The following is a 16,410-nucleotide window of genomic DNA, read 5'->3' on the forward strand; positions in this document are numbered from 1 at the left end:
CATGTTTTTACTACTGATGCTTTGCTAAAATTTAAAATTGACCATTTCTTTTTTAAAAATATAAATCAATTGTGATTGAAATTTTTTCTCGGAATAATACTATCATGATTTTCTATTCACTAAAAATTATCAATGAATGTAAAACAATATAATATTATCACGAGAAATAATTTTATGTAGTTTAGATATTAAATTTTCAAATATCTCTTGAAGTAAGATGATCGCATTTAAAACACAGATAATTAATCCCAAGATAACATCAGAGCAATAATTCAATGTATTAGTTATTGAATATTATTAATTACATTCCGAATTTTTTAATAACTTTCGGCAAATCCAATTTATAAGTAGTTCTTAGGTATATCAATTAACGAATCTTCTGGGTAATCTAAGCTATACCCAGAAAAGTGTGAGCGTGTACTTTAGTAGGCATTTAAAATCGAATTTACATGAGTATATGGTACTGTTTTATCCCCTTGACAAAAAAAATTTGTATATATATATTGTTATTGCTTGCGTTCATAATTATGTTTTACGCTCAATACTCCTAGTCCTGTATAGAAAATTATTTTCCAGGCACTTACAGAATTCATAGACTTTTTTATTGTTATTTCTTTGTGCGATCTTTATTATTGAAATGTAAGATAAATACCAATTACAAAGGCTCTTTGTACGTAACGGCCACAATTAATGTTTTATATTATAATTATAATAATATAATATAATATTCTATCAAACAAACCGGCTATAATTAATTATTTAAATATCTTTAGATGTAGTCTTCCTTTTTTCCAATTAAAAAACTGGCTTTGATAACAATCTGAATCTTAAAAATGCATCAATACTTGACACATTATTTGTAAGTAGCTAGATTGAATGATTTACAATACTGATCGAGGATTCATTAAAAAATACCTCGAATTTTGCTGACTAAAACAAAATATAAATTTTTCCTTGACTTGACTGCACTTGATTGAAATCAAAATTTACAGTCATTCTTTCCCCTTTTACCATTAAAATATAAAAATTTTCCGACTAGTTTCGTTATCGGTTTTCCGCGACCTAAACTCTATGATTTTAATATTAAGTCATGCATTCGCTGATATTATAATATTAAATTCTTTGATGTTCAAAATTTCTTCAAAAATTTAGAGACCGAGGTCGCAAGACCGATAATCCGTATGATCCAAGAAACTTGCGTGCTGCCCGAGTCATCTCTAGTTGATCTTCAGTTCGTCCGCAAGCGACCATGGTCCATTGCGCTTCTAGTTGAAGCTAAAAAATTTATAAATTAGTTAATACTTGAGGTTATTCAATAATTGCATGCATTTCAATTATTTAATGTAAGGTATTTTGACTTACTTTTGCACGTTTCGGCGGCCTGACAAGCAATGGACTGAAACTTGGACTGTCAAAAGCATCAAACGAGATTGCCCTCTTGGCGTTGGGGTTCCGCTGGACAGACAGTGAATCTTGGGGAGTCTGGAAAGGATAGACACACTAGCTACAGCCGGCAAGTTTTAAGAATCATCAAAATGATAGAAATTTACAGAAAATGTAATTCATAGTCCTCAGAATGTGTACTTTCGTTTTTTGTTGTTGATTTTTTATACTTTTTTTGTCCAAAGGAATAGTGTACAGGTATCAATAGAGATAAAGAAATGATTGTTGAAAGGAAGGAAGTAGCAGTAACTTGATTGTTGAGGACATTTGTGATGTGAAGTAAAGTAGCCAGAAGGGAAAAATAGTTTGTGCTTGCTGCGTTGACTAGGCGAGCCTCTGTATTTGGTATAGGTGCAAATTCTTGGAAAATATCTTGCCGAGGCCGCTGCGACTACTGAGCCGTCGCTCAATATCTTTGGGTTACTCGTTCGTTTGCAAGTTTTAAAGAACGCCTTGACGAGGTAGGTCGGGATAAGGCGGCGGTGGGATATACAATCGAGGTACTTTGGTACGCTAGGCCAGGCCTGTTTTTTTTTTACAAAGGAGTTATTCGTTTGGAGTTAGTGCAGACATGCGGCAACCCAACGTAACAAAAAACACTTATAAAGAATTTATAAATATAAAAATAACTTTTAAAAATAATAATAATAATATTACAAAAATATTAATAATAATAATAGTAATAAAACAATGCAACGTTGTTTGAATCATCAAACATGTTATCCATGTTTCATCACTAGTCGTTAAAATCAATACTTTGCACGTGAGTGCGAAAAAACGACAAGTGATAAATTTATATAAATTAAGTACACTATTAATTAGAGTGAAATAAATAAGTTTAGTGTCTTAGACACAATTTAAATATAAACTAAATAATTAACATGGTTGATGAAAAATTTTTTATCAACTTTTAATCAACTCAAAGCTTTATTATTATTATTTTATTTTTAATAAATTAAATTTCACGCGTTTATAAACATAATTAACAGACGAACTAGTTTGCAACTAATAACTTGAGTTAGTTAATTAAATCCTTGGGAAATTTTATCGCATTTTCATTTTTTAAACAAATATATAAATAAGCACAATAAAGAAAAATCTTTGGAAGGAGAGGATGCAGGATTTCCTCGAGAATTCCCTGATTAAATACTTTGTGTGAGTTAGCACAAGTATTTAATAATGTGGTTTAATTTGGAATGATAAGGATTTGTGTTAATTCAACAATAAACATAACATATAAAAGATGAAAGCAAGAAAATTAAAGACAAATAAAGCGAGAAGCAAAATTGTTAAAGAAATGAAAAAGGCCGGCTAGCGTGTCTACAGGCGATTGGAACGAGAATAAAACCAGGATAGGGCAGGTTGATGAGTTTGTGATTGACTTTGATTTTGAGTTTGATGCTCTACCTTTATCGGAGGACTCGGTCCTGTAGCTAAAAAACTGTCCTCTAGTGCCATTGAGGCAGGTGAAAAGAGCACTGATGTATCGAGACTTTTACTCTGTAGAAAAAAAGAAAATGTCAGTATCATCAATATCTGCATTTCAAAACAATGAATCACTCAAGTCTTACCGGTGTCTCGATAATGAAGTTCATTTCAGAATTATCTGTAGGAGTGGGTGTGGTAGCACTGGCCCAAGCCTGACACAGTGCTTTCCGTGCTCGCTTTCCACCTGGCGCACTGTTTTCTTTACCACGTCGTCGACCAGTACCATAACCAGAATCCTGAAGAATGCTACTACTCGCTAAGCTTTCACGATCCGTTTCTTGTCGAATTATTTCTGTTAAAGCATCAAGTCGACTTGGTGTCGCAGGTAATTGGGTTGTTGCACCGCTACGTCGCTCAATTTCAGCCAGAGCGTTTTTAAATGGCGTCGGTGTCCGTGGAGTATTACCGTTACTCTGATTCCGTCGTAGACCTGACGGTTGTGGAGTAGTAAGAGGTCCAGGACTACCTTTAGGGGTACTGGCACGTGGCCAAGAGGCTTCTGGGCTTGCCAGACTATTGAGGAATTGAGAGGGACTGAATGGAAGTTGTTTAATAGGAGTAGAAGGTGCAGTAGATATTTGAGATTGCTGACTAAGTAAATAATCAACAGTTTGATTTCCACTGTCTTCAGCAGTATCATTACGTGATAAACTATACTGCGATGTACGACGACGTCGTAATATTGGTGGCGGACTACTTTTACGATCATCATCGTCTTCAAGGTCTGGCATTGGCATCAATCGAATATCGCCAGAACCGCTTGCCTCACTAGCGAGGTCTAAATTGAAATACTTAGAAAATGGTGATGGTTCACGTTTAATCCTTAATTGAGGCGAATCTAATTGACTCTCATTGGAATGCTCGTTCATTGCCATAATATTTTGATGATAATGACTGGTTTGTTGTACTTGGGAATGATGATGTTGCGGTTGATGATGTTGTGTTTGACACCAAGTTCCAGACCAGTCTATAGTATTTATATCAAGACTTTGAGACGTTATTGTTTGACTATCTTCAGGTTTAACCATATTTTTAAATGATTTATCTTGATAAGTGTCTTCCTGAACTGTGCTGACACGGGATTCCTTCTTTACCGCCGTTGTTGCATCTGTTGCTTTTCTTCTACCACGACCTAGAAAAGTGAAAATTTTTAGTAATAAATCATTGTTCACAAATGTCGTAAATGTGTTTTTACCTCTTGATCCCGTACTTCTGCCTTCTTCCGCCTCGTACTTCCGACGCATTGTACTATTCCAGTGGTTTTTAATAGCATTGTCTGTTCTTCCAGGTAACAATTTTGCAATTTTCGCCCATTGATTGCCAACTCGCCGATGTGCTTCAACAATTATTTTATCTTCAGCATCAGTCCATGCTGTCTTTTTTATTCCTGGATTTAAATGATTGTGCCATCTCTCTCTGCATTGCTTTCCAATTCTTCCTTTCAAATGTCTTGCGATAAGCGTCCACTTTTTCGGCCCGTAACGCTCTACAAGTTCGACGACTTTCTCGTCTTCCTATACAGAATGAAAAAAACATGAATTAATTGATTGAATCAATAAATTATTGTCGCTTGAGACCGGACAATTTCGAGGCCAATTTAAAGTATACATTTCGGTACATAAACTCAAGCGTGAGAAAAACATTGAGATAACGGTGCAATGGCTTCAAGATGAGCGCCAGTGAGAAATGAAATTTCGCAGAATATTCTTTAGTACAGCCCCTTGGAACCTCTTAAAGTCTCTTAAAGTTCCTTAAACTACCTCCAAGTCTCGGCGTAACCGAACAAAGAGAAGAAGAAAAAAGGAAAGTAAAAGAGAAAAGCAACATAAGAGTAAGAAAGCATCTCACGAGGCGGGAGTGGCCCCACGCAAACAAAATCAGCAGGAGAGGAATGAAGAAGAGTAAAGGCAAGATGTACCACAGTGTGGTTTGCCCTTGGCTGTTACTGAGCGCATTTTATTGGCACTGATGTTCATACTGAACGAAGTCATTGCATACCCTAATATATATTGAAATGACAGACAAATCATTTAGTATTAAAAAAGTCATTCGGTGATGGTAATAAATTTCTCGGCGAAAAAATTATACCACAACAATACGTCTTAGAGCATTTGAAAGAGAACAATTCAACCTTTGAAGTTTTTTAAAGCTTGCTCAATATTCATTATGTGGTCAAGTTATTTTTTATATTATTTTCAAGTTTCGAAATATTAAAAAAAAGTTTTAAAAAAATTCAGCACGCATCAACTTCAGTAGAATGATGGTAACTTCGAAGCTGTTATTATTATGGTCCTCAGGTAAAAAGTTGCTTCACATTTTTGGGTGCAAGTGTAAATGTATGTGTCTGTACATTCAACTTAGGGTTTATTCATCATGATACTCAAGTACAACAGGAAATATGTATACATATATGTATGTATATAGAGTCAAAGTTGTAGCATTTACTAACTTTATGAATGACTCTTAAAAATGTTACGTAATCCGAAAAGAGTCTAGAAAACAGTATTGTAGATCATAAATAACAAGTCTGTCCACGTGATTTTGAAGCGAGACTCGTGAACATTTGCCCTAGATCACTGGGTCTATACACAGTCGGAAAATTTCAAACGAAACCGGTTCCATTACTTCTTTCCAACGTCTCATTATTGCCAAAGACCAAGCCAGAAGAGTTCGCTCAGGAATGCGCACACGAAATTCAAGGAGGCTAAACCGGGTAATAGCCCTTTCCGGATGTTCAACTGGCCATTAATGAAAACAAGAAGAAAAAGAATGTTGCTTTCTTACTACATATAACTATGATAATTATTATCTTAGGTTTTCTCACCTCCTTGGTCCATGGGCCTTTTACTAGCTCTGGATTAACAACTTTGGCCCAACGTTGTTGACATTGAACGTCACTTCTGTCAGGAAAATGAGTCGCAATCGCATCCCATTTCAGTCCAGAACCACTTTTTTCCGTACTACTCACTAACTGTTTTAACAGAGAATCCTGAAAAAGGTAAAAGTCAATACAATTAAATGACTTTAGACAATAAAGATTAATGATGAAATATTATACAAATTTGTCCAAGGGTTCCAGCAATTGAATATTTTCTCATAATCTTCAAGTTAAGGAAATCTTTTTTTTTTCAAATCAATGACAGATAAATAAATTCCTTCGCATCGGATAACTGGATTTATAGAGCCTAATTTTATTATTCTTCTTAAGAATAAGTGAAAACGGGGGAAATTTATAGGGCGCAAAAGGTTTTTATATCGAATGGAGCACGTGGGATAAAGAATTGGCAACTTTCCCATGGGAAACAGTATGTTGGGTCTATACCTTGGCCTGCACTCTAGTATTAGACCGCACGTGCGAGAAAGAAAAAAAAACAGGTAAGTACAGGATCATTCCCATCAGTCTTTCCTTGTTACATTGCATTATGGTCACAGAATTGTATAGTTCAACCCAACAGTATTCTAATCCATTCTCTTATTTTCAAGCGAGTTTAAACTGGACAAATATTTTAATATATAAGACTTAATCTATTTCATGATCATAAAAAGATCAAGATGACTGATATATTTTTTCTTTACAATTTTGATTAATAGTTGATTTTGTATCAACTTTTACCTCTTCTTTCGTCCAACGTCCCTTGTTGATATGTTTGCCCTGAGCCGCGCTTGAACCGCTACTCGTTGTGGCTGTTGTGGGATTCGTTGAATGTGAAGTCGTTGAATAAGATGCAACATGGTATTCACTTTCTGATTCATCACCGCTGCTCGAATCATATCCAGACCTCGATCTGGAAAGATAATAAAAAAAAATTAGTGGCTTTGTTGTAGTTTTAAGAACTATCCAAGCTAAAATTTAATCTTTAGATCATCAACGATAGTAAAAAATAACAAGGTGTCAGGAAGGAACTTTCAGAAATTATTTTAAAAACAGTCCTATCATTTACACTTGGATACACATCCTTCCTGTTGGACATTTGGATTTTTTCAGTAATCTGATTACTTCTTTTCCTTTCAACCCACTTTGTCTTTGCGCTTCTTTGCTACCACCCTTCGATTTATTTTCTTTCGCTGGCTTCGTTCCTCAAATCCCCGGATACACCAACCACATCCTGTTCAGGGGTTGTCACAAGTGTATCTTACGTACATATTTTCTTACGTTAAATTAGTTTCCTGTCAACTGACTTTTACACTTTGTAAACTTCCTTCCCGTTTTTCCTTTACTTTCAGACTTCCTAAAAATTAGTTCCATCAGCCAAAAACCGTTTTTACTCAAACCAAGACCTACTTCAATTTATATTCCAGTCTTTTTGGACTGGTAACATAAAAGCATTTTATATGAGGATGTGATGAGTGTGATAACACACGTCCACATAATCTCAGTAAAATATATGTGACTATTCTTTTTCTCTCATTATATTTTATTACACATCTATTATACATATATCTCTTTTTCGTGTGACAAGGGACAGCTTGTGGTTCATATCAACATCAGTTGAATCGCGTTGGTATTAATCCAAATATTTTTTACTATCACCATCTCTTTCTTCGACATCAATAGACGAGACCCACACATTTCATTCAGTCTCAGTAATCGCTTGAGATAGCTGGACACACTGCTTTCAGTTTTATTTCATTCATATATTTTTTCAGAATCACCAATACGTCATATCATGAACAATAAACTTCAGTTCAACGCAGATGGCAGTTAAATTAATGTAAAACAGCTTATTTAGCTATAATCGTTAATTGATTTGATTAAATTTCCGACTGAAGATGATAAATTTGAAATAGAATACTAATTCTTTCTCTATTTCGTTAAATATAATCATGTCAATTCCATTAATCTGCTATTTTTTCTACTTTGTTGCTCCAATCGTGTTGATATCGTATTTTTTATCCGTTCTATTTCTCGTCAACTATCCTCAGTTATCAAAATTGCATCATCGAAAAATAAATCCAATAATATTGATGAGGGTTAAAGCTTAATCAGGTCAAGTTTATGAAGATCACACATTTTTTTTCAACTGATAAATATATTTACTTAAAAAATTTACCAAAGATAGCAAATATAAGTGAGCTCTTCCTTCCTTCTTAACTTCCGTACGGCTTCCTTCTCCTTCGTACGGCCAATTTATAGATATAGATAGCCAACTTTTTCATTCACGACTTTTTATCACCACTTACATCATCAAAACCAACGGATTCCCATGACATTGATAAATTTCAAAAAAGCCGTAATCAGGTCAAGCTTGGGGTGATATTTAATGTCTGCAGATTAATTTATTTATTTAAAAAAAGATATTTAATAAAGGTGCATGGTGATGTTTGGATTAATAATAACAGACCATTTTTCCTAATTTCCGTCTGGTGTGTTTTCCGTCTTTGTTTTCTCTTAATAGATCGAACCATTTGTGTGAGAGCTTATACAACTAGCATGGCATATGCTTTACAGCATGTGGATTTTCAGTGTCGCACAGTCATTGTTATTAGCCTCCCCCAAAAAGTGGCACAGGGGACGACGAGACTGAGTAAGAGAGAAATATCTGGGGTACGTGAAGCAGGGGTTGCAGAATGCAGACACAGCTGTCTGTGCAGGGGGCGAAACGAGTATTATGAACGTTATTCATCGTATAGACTTGAGTAAGAATGCACACCAATCCTTGAATGCTTGAAAAATTTATGTAATATTGATTGACCAAGGATTTAACTTTTATCCTTTTTCTAATCTGAAAATATCCTGTCACATCACTTTTAACTTAGATCATCTTCGAGATTCCCATAACATTGCATAACATTGGATTTCCTTTGATTCAATCTTTTTACATCTGAAACTCATAAATTATTGTCATCAAATGTTCAAATTAAAGTGCTTAGACTTTAAATATTCAAGAGAAATAAATTTTCATTCAAGTGCTAGTGTTACTAAGAATGTCAAAAAAATTGTTACCAACATGTTTTCAAACCCAATTAATTTTCTCCCAAGTGTACATTGCCATTTTATGTGACATTCTACATCTAAATATTCTTTTCTTATTCCATAATATCGGAGTTTAGACGGGTCATTATGTAAAGTTATGTAAAGTTCTCCCACCAAAGAACTATTTTTTTCTTTAAATGCCCAACGGTCGTAGGTATCCTTGAGTCTGCTGGCACGTGGCAATTGAACATAGTTCCAATAAGTCTGGTATCTCCAAGTATTACGCGTAATGAACCGCCAAAGTTGATATTTATATTACATAAATCCGATCAAGAGAATCCATAGCTTCTTGGTATGTGTATATTAATCTTGATTATGTATCAAAAGACTAATTTTTAGGCGCAGCGGTCGGAGACCTTTGCTGATAGATATACATATGTACATCCTATGCCATACACATCCTGACAGGGAGACGCCGTAAGGGCAGGTGCGTGAGACGACAGCTGTGTCTTGTTTTCTTTCTTTTTCTCATTCTCACTTTTTTCTTGCCAGCCCTCTTACTCTCTTCCCACTTTTTTCTTACCCTTATGTGGAAGGTAATAGTCAATCGTGCCGATCGTAAGCTCTGTTTCAAGACTTTCCCTGCAGCAGCTGGTTGTTTACTAGGCTCTATTCTAGTCCAGACGAGGATAAATGATGTTTAGCGCGCGCCAAATGATTCTGAAGTAGAATGACGGTTAAGTCACTCACCCGCATATTCAATATTGCTTGGTTCTATACAATAAGTTCTATTAAAACATAATACATGATCATTATTACTTTTATTTAGAAGTTCAACTAATCAACTCATTAGTTCTCAACTATTGTTTATTTCAATTCATTCCATACTAATTACTGTAATTACCTGTTGCGAATTTAGAAGTCAAAAAGTCATTAAACATTTGATAATAAAGATATCAATCAAAATAATAATAATAGCAATATTGATGATTCCTTTTTTAGACAACACTAATTACGTATACGTATTGATAATTAATCGCATGTAATTTTCGTAACTGTATACTGAAATGAAGTTGAATAAAAAAAACCTGTCCTTCAAAATCGGTCCTTGACCAACTGGATTTAAAATAAACATGTTGCTATGCTATCAACTACTCTGCGAAAAAAACTGATAGTTCAATAAATTTTAATTGATCCTGAAATTTTTAATAATAATATTTCAAGTGTATTTTTTTAATTTATTTCGAGTGTTGTAGCATAAAAACTCCCCCTTTAAAACGAGATTGATTAAAATTTTTTTATAAGTTAGCGTACATTCGCACATATTTATAAGTCGAATTCGTTCAAGCAAAGCAATGCCATATGTCTCCAAGATCTTATCAAGTTAGTTTCTATTTGAAGGCCGTGGGACAAAGTATTTGCAATATATTCGATAGTCAACCTTCACAAAAAAGTCTGGAGTAAAGATTGACCGTCATCTTATTTAATAGTATTGGACCCATTTATCCCTTCCCTTCCCTTCCAAGCTCCAAGTCTACCTGGCCCTTTAAATTCAAGGAATCGTAGGGTCTATACTACGGTCAGCTGAGTTTCCTGTTCCTCCAGATAAACCTTGAAATTTTTCTTAAATAATCATCCTGAGACAGTCTTAAATCTTAATACAGTTTTGACATCGAATGCAAACTAGACGCTTGAGCAAGTCACCGCAAGATCTTTCAAGTTTTGCTTCACTCAGAGGGTAGTCGCTATCTACCCCTCGATATGAGAAAATAAAATATAAGCAACCATCTGCTATGTCCTATATAGCACATAGTGTACGCATATACGTATAATACATACATGCTTCCAACCTCTGGTAGGTAAGTTCCCCTCTATTTGTCAGGACCCCATGTCTTCCACGCATAGAGAAAGAGCTGTGAGAGTCAGTTGTACAATTTTGTTCCCCTTCCGTTTTTTTAACATCTACCTTTAGCGTCTTTACTATCCTTCCTTCCTTCCTTCCTTTCCGCTTCATGCTTTCTTGTCTTTCCTTTCCATCACCATAAGCACTCTTCTTGACAGCTACATAATCCATTTTACATATTTGACGTCACCTCTTTGTCTTGAACATTAATTCCCACAAAAGCCAGTGAATTTCATGCTCGTTCAATCGCACATCAATCATTCTTATTGCTTGATGTGTATCACCCTCTCAAATATGCATTACCATTTTGCATGTGCTGCTCATCATTATATGGTACAATTATCAGTAAGTACTTTTGTCTCTTAATTCCGAGCGCAAAGACACGGAAGGATAGTGTACAAAATTGTACTCGTATCGACATGCTCATGAAGAGAGGGTCAGGGTAGAAGCCCCTATAAGACATCTGGTCACCACCTGCCTTGTTCTTGCTCATACTCTTTCGTTTTCTCTTTCTCCCTTTAACTTGACTAGTATGAAAAAGTTCCAAGCTCACCATAGTATTAAATACTCCACCAATGCCGTCATGATTCTACCACATCACATAGGTTGTATTTTAAATGCAGACACACACTAGAGCATCGACCTATAATAATTTCAGTAAGCTTTCGAGCGAGTGTATGTATATCAAGTAATACTTGGTGCAAGGGCCTTCAAACTCGCTTGATGGCAGTGGTGCCATGGTGAAAGGAAGCCCATAGAGGGTCATGAAAACGAATCAGGGGTGCAAAAGCATCAGTCCTAGGGGTTTCATTTGGCTTCATCGGGTTTCATCATCCCCCTTTACTGCACCTCACCTTAATAAACCTTATGTTACTATCCCCACCCTCTTTCTCGTACTTTGTGTTCGTTCCCATGACAAGTGTGTGCTATTTTACGTGTAAATCTTCCATTTACCCGTGAGAATTTTATATCCTGTCAATATAAATATTCACATCTGCTCATCCTGATGACCGAATGTATCCATGTGTGTCTTTATCATGCTAAAATGGATCATGACGCCTACGAAATATCATCCACTTTCCCATTAATATTCGGAAATCAATATTATGTTTCATATAGATTATTTCAACACCAAACCATAAGAGCAGATGTGCTTGCAGCAAGTTTCTTGTAATTTTTTTGAGCGTAGCGAATGTTATGGGGCGTTTTTCTATACCATTATCATCTGCTACAATTATCATTGATATTGTTAATATAATTTCCAATGATTAGTAAAACATGATTGCTCCAAAATATTCCATAGAAAAAAAATTGATTCAAAATCATCAATTAAAATTCTAGATAATTTTTTTGCATTTCTGAAGTTGAGAGAATATTTAGAAATTAATAATTAATTAATGCTGAGGTAGCATAAATGACACTGAAGACAGAATAAATTAATGGATTCATACGTGAGAAACATTGAAGTATAACTTTCAAATTTAAATGAAATTTCGCAAAGTATATATGTGTATATGTTAATCTTGAATTCAAATAGAGTCCAGTGGTTCTCTGACTTTGTTGAATTCTTTAGACTTTTCACTTGCTGCGTAAAGTTTGTATAACAAAAGAAAAATTTGTGAAAGAATAGCGGATGTTTCTCTGGCATTGACCATCATGAATTCGCTTTTAAATCTTGACAGGTGAGAGAGCGAGAAAAGGAGAGAGAAAAGGGAAAAAAAATTTTGTTGCCAAACCGGATTGACGATGAACTTCCCTAAATCATTTAACAGAAACACTGGAGTACTTTAAGTTTCCCAGTATGAAAAAACTTAAAAGAAAACGTAAATCCCTAAGGATGAATGAAAATTTCTCCGAACAGTATAGAATTGAATCTTTAAATAACGCCTCTTCTGTTTAATAAATAAACCATTGAAAAATAAAAGTATTATTCATCATTCAAATCATTTTTCACATGAAGTATTCGAAAACGGCTTATCTCCAGTTGATATTGATATTAACCAGTAACTTCCGGTTGACTTTATTTTCTGCTGCATTGAGTTTATTTATCTCCCTCTCTTTCTCACTTTCACGCTCTAGTTTTCGTTTTTGCGAATTTATTTGGCTTGAATAAAACATCATGACAAATTATTAATTGATAATACTAAAATAATAAAATAAAGATTATAATAATTAAATCAAGTAATGACATTAAAGATACAGATTATCATAATAGCATAATTTATTATATCATCACTGTAATTCATAGATTTTTTATCATCATTTATAATGTCCGAATTAAATTGACATTGATAAATGATACTAAAATAATCTAAAATTAATTTACTTTTAAGCAGCAAAATATTAAAAACTATTTATCAACTTACGCTTCAGTGGGTGGTGGTGAATAGAATGTTGAATGATAAGCATTGATATCTAAAGACTTGGACGGTACAAGAAGATCTCCCGGTAAGCGTTGCATTGTTTTCCAATTTCCGTATATTTATAAATTTACAAAAGACACTGGTAAAGTTTCCAATTCACAAAATGATGAATTATTTACACGATATCCATGGCATAGATCACATCCAAAATATCTTAATGTTATTGTTAAAGTAAGGAACTGTCAGAGTTGGATGACACATTCTCCTTTCATTTTGCCCTTTCTTTCCTTGTCAGCTGCAATAATTAATTACACTTGTTACTTGTTGAGACAATTATATTCATTATCATTTATTCAAAAAATCATCTTGATAAATGACAGCTGCTTCACATGTATTTATTCCAACATTTACATTAATTGTCTTTCCTTCTGTATTTTATACCACGATTATAACCAATCAACACACAATAATAGCTTTAAAAACAAACCTCATACTTTAATACCTCGTGTCAACAATAAGTTTCCCACCGAAGATACTCTGCTTCTATGAATTAGCACAAGTTCACTTGATTCTCTTCTATTTATCTCTTTAATGTATTATTGATAAACATTAACAATGTCGTAAAGAGTTAACTTGTTTCTATTGATTTTTTGCTATAGAGGTGTCTGAAATGGCTAGAGGAATATGCGTTTGCGTACGATTAGCTTCTCTAGGGATTCTGAACTGCGCAGAGAGAACACTAAAATTCGGGGAAAAAATTTCTTTCTTATAAAAAAAGTACACTATTTTATGAACAAATATTATAATAGTTTTTTTTTTTAAATAATTTTTGATTAAATTTAATTCAAAATTTTTAATAGAATATCAAGCTTGAAGAAAAAGGCGAAAGACGGCAGAAAATAATAAACGTTTAGTGAGTAAACGTGCGCACGCGTTTTAAGGACGCTCGCTCGATTTCGACTGAGAACACATCAAGGAGTAGAGGGCTGAGTATTGGAATAAATGCCGGGCTACGAAATAAGCCGATGTGAGCCGACACATACACACGCGGTCGGGCTGTGTCGCAGCGTGCTAAGAGTCTGATCCCGCGCGGGTGCAAGAGGTGGGGGCTTCGACCAACCGCGATGTCGAGAATCAAGTGAAGAAGAACAGAGAAATCCCCAGGGACCAAGTGAATAAGAATAGGATGGAGAAAGTTGAAAAGAAAGGAAGAGAAAAATAGAAAAAGATGCACATCAAAAGGAACCCCGAAAAGGACCGAGGAAGTCCGAAGTTCTGGAGGGATACTTTGCGTTAGAACGAATATATATGCCGAGGGGAGGCTTGATGTATACCATGTGCTACTCCTCGCCTCCGGCATTGAGATAAGCTAGAACTAAACAGGAAATTATTCCTAAATTTTCATCTGCATTGATAGCTAGAATCAAGCTGACTGAACATAATTATCAAATTAAAGAGACGCCGTAAACAAAAAATAAAGTTAAAAGGACTAGAATGAGAGAGATTAAAGACATCCTCAAGGATGTCTGGGGAGTATCTATTTCTATCACCATCGTTCATTGATAAAACATTCTTGTAACAAAGGAACGTGATTTTATTTTGTTTTTTACAAATGCATTCCATTGTGAATTTGAAAAATATACCTGTTTATTGTTGTAATTACGTGGATAACAAAAGAAGTTATTTATTTATTTATTTTTTTTTTTTCAAGTTTAATCAATGAAGTATTAATTTATGCAAATTTGATCCTTTGATGTCTTTAATTGAGAATGTCTTTCCTTTTAATTATTTCCAGCTAGACTCCAAGGAATTCTGTTTATTAAACGTTGCCATGATATTCATAGTTTGGTCGATTAATTGCTATCATAAAAACGTTACTCCGATATCATCTATGTTTGTGTTTAGCATCCTAGATATATTTCCTTGTTGATTCTTGTACATACATTATACGATGTTGGCTTGGCAACAACATCAAGTTATGCGTCGTCACTGCCAAATCTCTATTTATAATTGTCAGCAATCAGTCTATATTTTTCATTGCACTGCAACTCTATAAATAATTTAGGTCTACATAAAATGCCTATCCCTTTTCGAATCATTTAAATGACTCCAAAAGTTTTTGGTAGGTTCAGGCAATCGTTAATTATAACCAAGGAAACCATTTAAAAGTATCGACTTCTTGGAACGCGAAATCGACAAAAGTCACGCTGCTTGTGTATACGAGACCACGATTAAACGGAAAAGAAGGGTCACCGGCAGAATGAGAAAGACGTAAAAGAGAGACGCATGAAATTCCTGCATGTGATTACTTATAGCGTGGTCTCTGTGTGGCATTAAAGACGTTTATGGATGAGTAAATAATATAACTGATTGAACATAAAAAACAATCTTTCAAATCACATGCTTCTGAATGTATGATTGAGAAAGATAAACATATGCTATTTGTTCTGGATTGTTGTTTCAACCCCTGCCTACCAACTCCAACACCCTCATGATTTCAAACTTTGCTAGCTACAAATTTATCTATGGTTTTTAATCCATAAAACACGTACGTGTATGTAATACCAGCAGATGGCTTTTTATTTGTTATTGACCAGCGTGTACCACCATCAAAAACTCGTGTATATTCCTCATCGTCATTGTATCTCCCATGACACACACATGGTCCAGGATCCTCGTGCGTGTGCGCGCCAACAGCTCGTTTGCTTGTCCTTCCGTCCTCTTCTCGGTTGCTATGCGGGACCACAGTCTGACGTCATCTCATATATCTTTCTACCAGCAATTTGCTTATTGATAAGTACAGAGAAGCGTTAGATTGACATTCCTACAAGCGTGAGTGTGGAGACTGAAGAAAAAAGTAGCCGCTGATGTTCCCATGTGATGTGTTACATAACAATATTCAAACCTTCTCATCTTTATTTTCTGTGTAGAGACGTTATTATTTTTATATTCTTTTTTTAATCTCAGTTCTGTTATGATGGTGCAGTCGTTATGAGAGCTGAAACAAGTCATTAATTATTTAATCAAGCATATCACTTGTGGAGAATGCACTAAGATATTGTTTTAGAAAATAAACGAAATTTGATAGTACAATGATAAAATAATCACTGTTAATATGGATTTAATTTCTATTCTATGGTATACTATATTCGTGAGATTTTAGAGAGGGTTAGTCTTGTTTTTTTCTCCAGGACGAAAGTTGAACCACCTTTGGGTTATTCTATACATTTCTCGCTCGCTTTCGTGTTTTCGGCAGGACACCGGATACTTAGTCAAAAAATAAGCCAAGTTACGAAAAA

General features: G+C 34.6%; 1 protein-coding gene across 2 annotated transcripts; it reads right to left on the reverse strand.

Moving 5' to 3' along the window:
• Positions 1-597: 597 nt before the first annotated feature.
• Positions 598-14,094, reverse strand: Myb (proto-oncogene like protein Myb). Of its 2 annotated transcripts, none has more exons than XM_035084781.1 (9): positions 13,614-14,094; positions 13,115-13,406; positions 6,545-6,716; positions 5,756-5,920; positions 4,127-4,445; positions 3,015-4,063; positions 2,851-2,943; positions 1,363-1,482; positions 598-1,275 (listed from the first exon to the last, which is right to left on the reverse strand). In XM_035084781.1, exons 2-9 carry the CDS (start codon positions 13,207-13,209, stop codon positions 1,141-1,143), a joined length of 2,148 nt encoding a protein of 715 aa, XP_034940672.1. In that variant the 5' UTR covers positions 13,210-13,406; positions 13,614-14,094; the 3' UTR covers positions 598-1,140. The 2 variants fall into 2 exon arrangements, with proteins under 2 accessions (XP_034940672.1, XP_034940671.1); XM_035084780.1 differs by having other exon boundaries at positions 13,599-14,094.
• Positions 14,095-16,410: the final 2,316 nt, after the last annotated feature.

This window comes from Chelonus insularis, unplaced genomic scaffold (genome assembly GCF_013357705.1).
Source record: "Chelonus insularis isolate UGA/USDA-ARS -01 unplaced genomic scaffold, ASM1335770v1 contig_397_pilon, whole genome shotgun sequence".
In the NCBI taxonomy this organism is placed as follows: Eukaryota; Metazoa; Arthropoda; class Insecta; order Hymenoptera; family Braconidae; genus Chelonus; species Chelonus insularis.